The sequence below is a fragment of the Pogonomyrmex barbatus genome, unplaced genomic scaffold (assembly GCF_055798465.1).
Source record: "Pogonomyrmex barbatus isolate J1 unplaced genomic scaffold, ASM5579846v1 scaffold17, whole genome shotgun sequence".
NCBI classification, from domain to species: domain Eukaryota; kingdom Metazoa; phylum Arthropoda; class Insecta; order Hymenoptera; family Formicidae; genus Pogonomyrmex; species Pogonomyrmex barbatus.
This window is the reverse complement of record NW_028297113.1, coordinates 5,817,319-5,827,090: the sequence shown is the minus strand read 5'-3', so window position 1 is coordinate 5,827,090 and position 9,772 is coordinate 5,817,319. Positions and strand designations below refer to the sequence as shown.

Here is a 9,772-nt window from a genome sequence, read left to right as displayed (position 1 = left end):
ATTGGTCAATTCATAGAATTCTTTGTTTTGATTGGTTAATCAAACGCTTCGAAGCTTTTGTAACGCTAAATGAACCTAGCTTTTAATAGAAATATAAATTTAAAATAGAGTTCAATTAACGCAAAAATACTTAAAGCCATTGCATATGAAAAATTTTAGTTATAATTGTAAGTCCCGGTTTAAAATAGATGATTTAAGCCTTAAGCCATAAGAAATAGACGAATAATAGTCGAAGAATAGAAGACTAATCGACTATGATTGGTCAATTTCTTATGGCTTAAAGCTTAAATCTATTGTAAACCAGGACACCTATTGTAAACCAGGACAAGTTGAAATTAAATTGATCCAGAATTATCTATTCTCCTTACTTCTTATAAAAAAAAATCGATCGCGATTGATCAATTTTTTTATGTCTTATCTACACAAAATTCATTAAACTTAAGATTGATTGGTAATTATTTAGAATACGGTCTTCACCTCCGATTTTGATAAAATTAGGCTCAATCGATTTCACTTAAAATAAAGAAATCTGGCAAAAAACGTGGCGGTCTACCTCGCGAACCGAAATATTAAGCGTTAAAATTGATCACTTTTTTGATTAAGAAATCTGTCATACCGACATAATACAGCGAACTAAGTATGCGCAGTGATCACGTTTGCATGCTTAGTGATTACACATGCATGCTGTGCAGTCAAATGCACACGAAATTTAAATTTGATAATATAAAACAAAGGAACCGCAACAATTATTATTGCGAGACGTAAAATTATATACACGCCAAATATCATGTTGGTCTCTTGCCTTACTAAAAAGATGAGTCAATACTAAAAATGTACAAATCCTTCGTAACAAGCTCAGAAAGTAGGCGATCCAGGTTTGATCCTTGGCTGAGGTGATATTTTTCGCAATATATATTTCCGGTGGGGGGAATAATAAAAGGGATTTTAATCGATATCAATAATATTGATCATCGAATTATTATAGAACCACTACATTGAAAGTCTGCTAAACCAAAGCGGTACGTAGTTGGTAATATAATTAATTGAATTTATATCATATTAAAGACTTTAGCAACCAAGATTCTGCTTGCCGAGGAAATGTTTTGTTTTATATAAAATTTTCAAATTCGGATTCCGTTCTGTACCCTGAATTGGAAAACCTTGAATCAGTAATTCTAATATAACAATTGGATTTGTTGTCTAGAAATAAATCCAGAGTTCCAAAAAGTTTGGTATTTTCAATCTGCTTAGACAGCGTAATGTTCATATCTTTTTCTTTTGTCAACGCACTCTCATATTCATCTACGAGCAGGTCCATAATTTTCTTTTACTTGGCATATGCTTTCGTGACAAGCTTTTTTTCCAATGCACACTTATATTTCTTTTTGACCTTCTCATTAAGAGAAGAGAAGAGAATCTCTTTTTTCTCTCTGACAACTTCTTTACTCTTGAGCTGAAGTTCTCTTTTTAATGTTTCATTATCTTCTTTGAGCTTCTCATTAACTTTTTTCTCTCTGGCACCTTCTTTACTCTTGAGCTGAAGTTCTCTTTTTAATGTTTCATTATCTTCTTTGAGTTTCTCATTAACTTTTTTCTCTCTGGCACCTTCTTTACTCTTGAGCTGAAGTTCTCTTTTTAATTTTTTTATTTACTTCTTGTAAGGAGGATAAGATGTCACATGGTTTTTTCTCGCTTCTTGTATTGAAATGATGTTGCCAGGAAAATGGAGGAAGTACATACCTGAAAATATATATTCAGATATATGTATTTTTAAATTCACATGAAAACTAAAAATTTAAATAATTATAAATATATTAACTATTATATATTAAAATTGCAAACAATTTATTTTGTAAAAGAGAAGTGAATTTTAAAATATTTTAAGAAATATTTTATATATTAAAATATTCATATTACATTTATATATTAAAGATTGATATATTTCGAAAGTAATGGAATTGACCAATTACCTGCATAATTATTCTTCTATAAATCGATTATGATTGGTCAATTTTTTAAGTCTTAAAATCTTACGTCTTAAAATCTCATTGTAGACGCCGCTTAAACCAACCCTAAAACGAGGAAGAAAGTTCAGGTGGCGATACTAACTTACTTATTTCACGCATGCGCATTCTATCTTGGCCAACACTGATATCAAAGATGCCGACAGAGAGTTGCACTACTGTATATACTGTGACTGTGCTCAAGTCGCCTGCGGTCGTCACTGGTTGAATCGAGATAAATAATGGCGGAACTGTGCATTGTTATTACGTGTGGACGATAATGGTTATTTGTATTTTAGTACGTAAGCGCACGAGATATCGGTCCTGTCTGAAGGACTCACCAGTTGAGATGTGTTTCCGCGTTATATCGCAAATGTGACTTCAGCGAGATCACCGCGATGTGATGCTGCGCGAGAGTTTGGAAGATCTCGCGGCCGTGTAATTTACAGTAAACAGCGACATACCCATCGAGAGAGTTCCCTGACGTTACGACACCCCGTCGACCTGTCCCGCTTCCGCAAATGGGAAGGATGAACCGCGTGTTCGTCAAACGACATGAACGGTTCAGGAGGTATTTTTGATAACGCCTCCGTTTCCCCCTGTGATGTGACAGAATCTTGACGTACGTGGTGCTCGTACGCCCTACGTGCGCGTTGCTTGTGCCTCTGACGGAGTACCGATTTTGTTATTCATCATGGTGCATGGTAACATACCGAATGCATATAAATATAACTTTTGGGCGGAGAGGCCCGGAGATGTCCAGGAACCCACGGTGGTGGAACTCACGTGCCTGATGCCAAACGGTGTGGTCATACCGTTTGAGATCAATCGCAATATTACCTTAGATCAGATCAAGGAGGTAAATATTTTGCATATGCAATATGCAGGAGGAAAATTCTTTTTCTTTAATTGTACCACTCGAATATACATTTGCATTGATGATTCGCCAAATGGTAGAGATGTGTGATCTAGATGTAAAAAATTGTATTTGTATCTTGGTTGTAGAGCAAAAAACAAAATATATTACCTTATAATAAATCTGTTTTTTATGACTGAAATAGTATATATTTTTTTGACTTAAAATGAATGGATATATTGATAAGTTTGATGAAAGTAAAAAGGTCTTAATGCCATTCAAGGGATATTTGGATTTTCTACCTGAGTATCTCTATGTATCATTTATCTTTATTCACTGAATGATTAGTGAAATAAGAATAAAATGATATATGGGAATATATGGAAAAAAATCTGAATATATCTCAGCATGACAATAAGAAACAATGGGTATATTCTATAGGTCTGTTTTTTGTAACTGAGTTAGGGTATATTTATACCTGAAATAAATATTTAAACTTTAGTGAAATTGAAATAGAAAGTTCTACCTGCGACAAAGAGCAGGCTTTAGCACTCTTAATGTACATGACAGCATCATTATTGTTATATCAAAACTCTTCTATTTTGTTACATATACAATAATAATACTATTAAGAGTTACAGAATATTGGCAGGCTTGATAAATGCATCTCAAACACATGTTATTAAAAACATGAATATTAGAATATATTTATTTTATATTTATTTAAATTTGCACCGTTTAAATGCATATATATATGTAATATGTTGGAAGAGCAAAATGTATATTCATGTATGCTAGTATTTATGAAATAAATCTTAAATTGTATGGTTAAAGAATTGTTATGTAATCATACAAAAATATAAACCTAATGATATTTAACAGGATCTGTGGGATGAGGCTAGTAAATATCCTCTTCACGGAACATTGAAAGATGCGCCGTCATATGTATTTTCCTGTATCAATTCAAACGCAGAGATAGAGGAGTTACGAGATGAAACGAGACGTCTCTGTGATATAAAGCCCTTTTGTTCGATATTAAAAGTTATAGAACGCGAAGGTATAAAAAGTGATAGGAATTTAGATTCAAAAATTGGTCTTTTAATCGGAAAAGGCTTGCACGAGTTTGCTGCCTTGAAAAATTCCGAGGTCAACGACTTCAGATGGAAAATGCGAGTCCTGGGGGACGATGTGGCGTTAAGTAGACAGAAAAAATGCTGGGCGGAAAAAGTGCATTATCAGTTCCCCTCGAGGATAGCGCCAACACCTACCATACCTAAGAATATTGAGACCCGTTTAAAAGACGGAAATATTGTTTTAGTTACTACATTCGAAAAGTCAGAGGTAAGGTGAAAGTATTTTCTACCGTAAGTAATATCCACTAAAGGAATCTCACGAAAATTGCCAATTTGTTTCAGATATCGTTTACTTTTCAAATAGCACATACCACTACGCCTCCCGAATTACTCGAGACAATCCTGAACAAAAGGGCAAATACTCTCAAGATTCGCGAACAGCCAAACGATTTTACGCTTAAAATTTGCGGACAGGAAGAATATTTAATCGGCGATAATATTCCGCTTATACAATTTAGCTATATTCAAGATTGCCTAGCGAAAGACGTTGTGCCGATGTTGGTTACGCTTAGCAAGCAGAGCGTACCCATGGACCAAGATTACGCCTTCGACAATCCGGACGTGGATACGTTGCAACGTACGAAACCGTCGTCCTCCACGTTGACATTACGTAAAAAGGGCAAGCATATCTCGGCGTGGAAAATCGAGGAGCCTTTTGTTTTTACCGTAAATGGAATTTCTCGACTTAACTGCGATGCTGCGCATCGCACCGTAGAGGTATATTTTAGCCTGATATTTCTTTTTAAATAAGATTGAAATTTAAAAAAAAGTTTGTAAAAAAAACTGTAATTTTCTCTTTTTTATGTAGATTGGATTACAAGCTGGCCTTTTTCACGGTGGAAAATCCCTCTGTGAAAGTCAAAAAACCAAAGAAACTATTGTAAGTTCTGACGGTAGTTGCGAATGGGAAGAAACTCTGAAATTCGACATTAAAGTCAGAGATATACCGCGAATGGCACGGTTATGCTTTGTGTTATACGAAATTAGTAAAACTGCGAAAGGTTTAAAGAGCCGGAAATTGGTAAGGGATTCCAAGCAGGAGTTTTTTATAAATCCTTTATGTTGGGCGAATACGACGATATATGATTTCAAGTCGCAATTAAAAACGGGTGCTATGACATTATATACATGGACTTATGCGGAGGATATACAGAATGATGATTTACTTCATCCCCTCGGGACAGTAGTTTCTAATCCACATATAGATAGAGCAGCTGCTCTCATGTTAACATTTCCAAAGTAATTATCTATTTTTAAATTTACAATATAAAAAAATAGTAATTGTGCGTTACATTTGGTTTATTATTTTATTTTTAGCTACGGAAAGGATCAATGTGTTCTTTATCCTACGCCGGAGAAAATGGTTGAATATGCCCAAACTTTGCGAGAACAATCTAATGAACGCTTAGCTAAAGATGAATTAAATCAAGAATCTGATGTTAGTCAACAATTAGAACAATTAAGATTGCTAGCCGACAGGGATCCACTACACGAATTACACGAACAAGAAAAGAAAACGATGTGGGCATTAAGGCATCATTGCCTCCGTGAGATCCCAACACTTTTAGCGAAGTTGTTGCAATGTGTAGAATGGAACGATCATAGGTAAGAAATTAACTGATATGTCGCTATAAAGTTATCAAAAAGATAAATAAATTATGATTCTTATTTTTAATTATTTTTTTTATAGAGAAGTCGCGGAAGCTACAGCGCTTATACAACAATGGCCGAAGTTGCCAGTAGAAAAAGCATTAGAATTATTAGATTATGCTTACGCTGATCAAAATGTCAGAAATTTTGCCGTTCGCTGTTTAAGAGATGTTACCGATGACGATCTCAGCCTGTATTTGTTGCAACTGACTCAGGCCTTAAAACACGAGAATTATTTGGCGTGTCCTTTGACAGAGTTCCTCTTAAAGCGGGCACTTAATAATCAAAGAATAGGACACTTTTTATTTTGGCATCTCAGGTTAGTGACATTTTATATACAATATCTATTATATTTTACAATTTCTTCGGAAAATCGCGATTAAATCTGGGATCCCATCACATTTCTACACGGAGCTACGCTCCTCTTATGATTTACGATTTACTCATTGTTTATTTTCTGAAAATTGTATCAGGTCAGAAATGCAGGTTGGTGCAGTATCCGTTCGCTTCGGTCTCATCCTGGAGGCATATTGCAGAGGAAGCCAACAGCATATGCGGTCGTTAGATAAGCAGATGAAATGTTTGGACAAGTTGAGGAGTGTCTCGGAACAGGTGAAGCAGAAGAAAGACCGTAAGGCGGCTCTTCAAGGCTTCCAGGATTTCATTCAGGAAACGCACTGTCAAGAGGCGATATCCGACGTTCTTAATCCTCTTGATCCTAGTTTCAGATGGAATCGCATCAAGTGAGCTCACCGTTCTCATTTGTTGAATGTGAGCTTATTTCCTTCTCCTTCAACCTTTTTTTTTTCTCGCTAGAGTCGAAAAATGCCGGGTAATGGACAGTAAGATGCGTCCGCTTTGGTTAGTCTTCGAGAACAGCGATCCTTTCGCCGAAGATATTTATTTAATTCTTAAGCACGGAGATGACTTGAGGCAAGATATGTTGACCCTCCAGATGCTCCGTATTATGGATAAGATTTGGAAGAAGGAAGGATTAGATTTACGTATGAATCCATATGGTTGCATATCCACGGAGAGCAGAGTCGGGATGATAGAGGTGGTGCTGAATGCGGAAACGATCGCGAATATTCAAAAGGAGAAGGGCACGTTTTCCGCAACAGCGGCCTTCAGGTTGAATAAAGCTTTATCGATGTAATTTGATGAACATACATCGACGAGATTTCTTATCGTTGTCTATTCTTACAGGAGAGGTTCCTTGTTAGCTTGGCTAAAAGATCACAATCACTCGGAATCGGCGTTGAATAAAGCGATCGAGGAATTCACTTTAAGTTGCGCAGGTTATTGCGTGGCGACATATGTTCTTGGGATAGCCGACAGACATTCTGACAATATAATGGTTAAAAAGACTGGACAATTATTTCATGTCGATTTCGGTCATATTCTGGGCCATTTTAAGGAGAAATTCGGATTTAGACGCGAACGAGTACCCTTCGTTCTAACCAACGATTTTGTACATGTCATAAATAAAGGTCAGACGAAAAAGGGGCACGCCGCCGAGTTTCAAAGATTTCAGAGTCATTGTGAACAGGCTTTTCTCATTCTGCGCCAACACGGAGGACTTATACTGTCTCTATTCGCTATGATGATATCTACTGGGTTGCCTGAACTCTCGTCGGAGAAAGATCTGAATTATCTTAGAGATACCCTGGTATGGCGGCTATCGGATACATACGATATAAGTAAAATAACGAGTACATATGAATTAATGTATTTAAATGTGTTTACAGGTCCTAGAAATGTCCGAAAGCGAGGCACAAAAACACTTTAGAAGTAAGTTCGACGAGGCCCTCTGTAACTCGTGGAAAACGTCGTTGAATTGGGCGTCGCATAATATGTCTAAGAACAATAAGACTACATGAACGGCAACAATCGCCAACAGCGCGTGAGAGCTCCTACGCACTTAATAAGTACCGTCTTGACGTCATCGAACATTACCTCGCGTTGCGAAATGTAATATCAGGATGCTGCGGTACATTTGGCGAGCACATTGGCTTGTCCGAGGCTTCAGAAGAACGAAAATAAAGCTGTCATTTTTCGACAGTCATTGTCGTCAGGATTGAAAATCGACGACTATAATCAGTATTTGAGACTGTATGATCGTTGCTTTTAGCATCAGTGGACATTGCGCTCGTATTATCGAGAAAGAAAGCCAGAGGTGATTTAGTAGAGAATGATTTCTCGAGACTCAAATATATTAGACTCGTACAGTTTTGAAGCTCTATTTTGTGCAGCATAAGCAGTCGATGCCTACGTTCGATATGATAGTACTTTCTTAATGACGGACGTACGGTACATATCAAACAAAAAATTTTTTGTGTATTTCCCTTGATTAAAAAACTTTGATTCAAGACACATTCTGAATTTCATCGATTAATTCGATATTTTAAATTATATAAAATTAATCTGCCAAGATTATTTCGAGAGTTCATCTTGTTGATGGATTAAATCTATTAAATTAGGCGTCATTCTAAAATCGTTTATGATGACATGCCGAAAGCCTGTGATGATATACATGTGATTTGTTACTTTGAACAATAAACACCACTGAATATTGCTATCTCGCCAACCTGAAGAAATTAATTTTGATTTTGCATATAACGAAATGGAGATTTTTTGTATTTGATACGGAAAGACATGAGCCATAATGTTATTTAATTTGGAAAAGCGAAAGAATTTGGATAATCATTTTGATAGTGAGTAAATGAGTGATACGGTTTGCTCCGTGTCACATAGGCAACGACAGTGTGATAATCCAAAGCAATATCTATTTTGCGAAATTGCCCACAATAGCACCGGTAAAAGCATCACGACCAAACGATCGGCCTTGGACGATCCTGATCGAAATAATCAGTATTTCTCTTAAACACGATTGCGCGAGAAACTGCGAACTAATTGCCGATTTGTGTAAGTGCGCCCCGCCAACCGAAGATATTTTTCTTACGTGACTTTCTTACGTTCGAAAGTTTGCATCTCGATCAACAGAAAAGTAACGATATATTTCGTACTGATGACTAGTAAAAAAAATTCCTAATTATTATCACGCGTGATATCGTGTTTGAAATACACATACGCGAAAATAACGAAAAAAAAAAAACTACTATGAAAGATATATATTTTGATAAATATACTGCAATATATTATCATCATCATCATCATCATCATCATCATCATCATCATCATCATCATCATCATCATCATCATTATTATTATTATCATCATTCACATACTAGCGATAGTTAAATCAATAGGCCATTCATACTTCAGCGCTGTCCTACGTAAATAGACCGCTACGCTTCTCTAAAACGGCTCTAAAACACGACCGTATGCGCGCTCCTCACAATGTAAGATAAGATAATGATCTCTAATACACTAGGATGAAATAAATAATGTTGCGGACTGCGTCAATGCTGCATATCCATATCATCGTCCTCTTATTAGCGTATTTAAAAAAATCATTCGAGAAAAGGAAAACTTTATACGCATAACATTACACATAATACGTCTAATGCACGTATACATCTCGAAGTCTCTTGATTTTTATTTTTTATTATTATTTTTTTTCTTTTTTTTTTTTTTTTGTTTTATCTCGACTGTGCCGCTTTTGATTTTATAGGCGGATCTCGCGACGGGCCCCACCACGAAGCGTAGACAGGGCTGCAAATATGTAATACGGGAATATGGAGAGGGGTATGCGTTTATCCTCTGACCAATCTCGACTCACACACACACATATATATATCATGTATGTATGCACGTTCCCTTCACGTTGTACGCAGGTGTACAAGCATTCGCGATACCGGAGAGAAGAAACCGGGCCCGTTCCACGAGCGATCTCTTCGAGCGTATTTTCCATTAGCACTCTGTCTCGGGCGATAATCACTCGTAACCAGTTAACTTTTTTCTTTTTTTTTTTTCCCCGCATCGTCTCGCAACACTCATCAGAACTCATGTAATTTTACGTGCAAAACGTGCATAGATATTCTGTATCGATCACACAGTGTCTGTTGTAAATAAAATTGATTTTGAAGTCTGAATTTCCATCGATCATTTCGGAGAATTGTCGCCGACGTTATGCGATAATTATCGCATTTTGCCTATTATTAGATTAG

At 36.3% G+C, this 9,772-nt stretch overlaps 1 protein-coding gene across 1 annotated transcript; it reads left to right on the top strand.

Annotated features, from left to right (window-relative positions):
* The first annotated feature begins 649 nt into the window (after positions 1–649).
* Positions 650–9,697, top strand: Pi3K92E (phosphatidylinositol 3-kinase 92E). Its single transcript, XM_011646760.3, has 11 exons — positions 650–1,019; positions 2,055–2,862; positions 3,742–4,200; positions 4,275–4,709; positions 4,801–5,231; positions 5,310–5,597; positions 5,683–5,961; positions 6,116–6,385; positions 6,459–6,773; positions 6,849–7,311; positions 7,391–9,697. The coding sequence occupies exons 2-11, from the start codon at positions 2,698–2,700 to the stop codon at positions 7,520–7,522; spliced, it is 3,237 nt and encodes a 1,078-aa protein (XP_011645062.2). The 5' UTR covers positions 650–1,019; positions 2,055–2,697; the 3' UTR covers positions 7,523–9,697.
* The last annotated feature ends 75 nt before the right edge of the window (positions 9,698–9,772 follow it).

Excerpts from the sequence above, each read along its gene's own strand:
- Pi3K92E (XM_011646760.3), top strand. The coding sequence starts at position 2,698 with ATGGTGCATGGTAACATACCGAATGCATATAAATATAACTTTTGGGCG. Across the intron at positions 2,863-3,741 it reads CCTTAGATCAGATCAAGGAG|GATCTGTGGGATGAGGCTAG; the intron begins GTAAATATTTTG and ends GATATTTAACAG. Across the intron at positions 4,201-4,274 it reads CTACATTCGAAAAGTCAGAG|ATATCGTTTACTTTTCAAAT; the intron begins GTAAGGTGAAAG and ends AATTTGTTTCAG.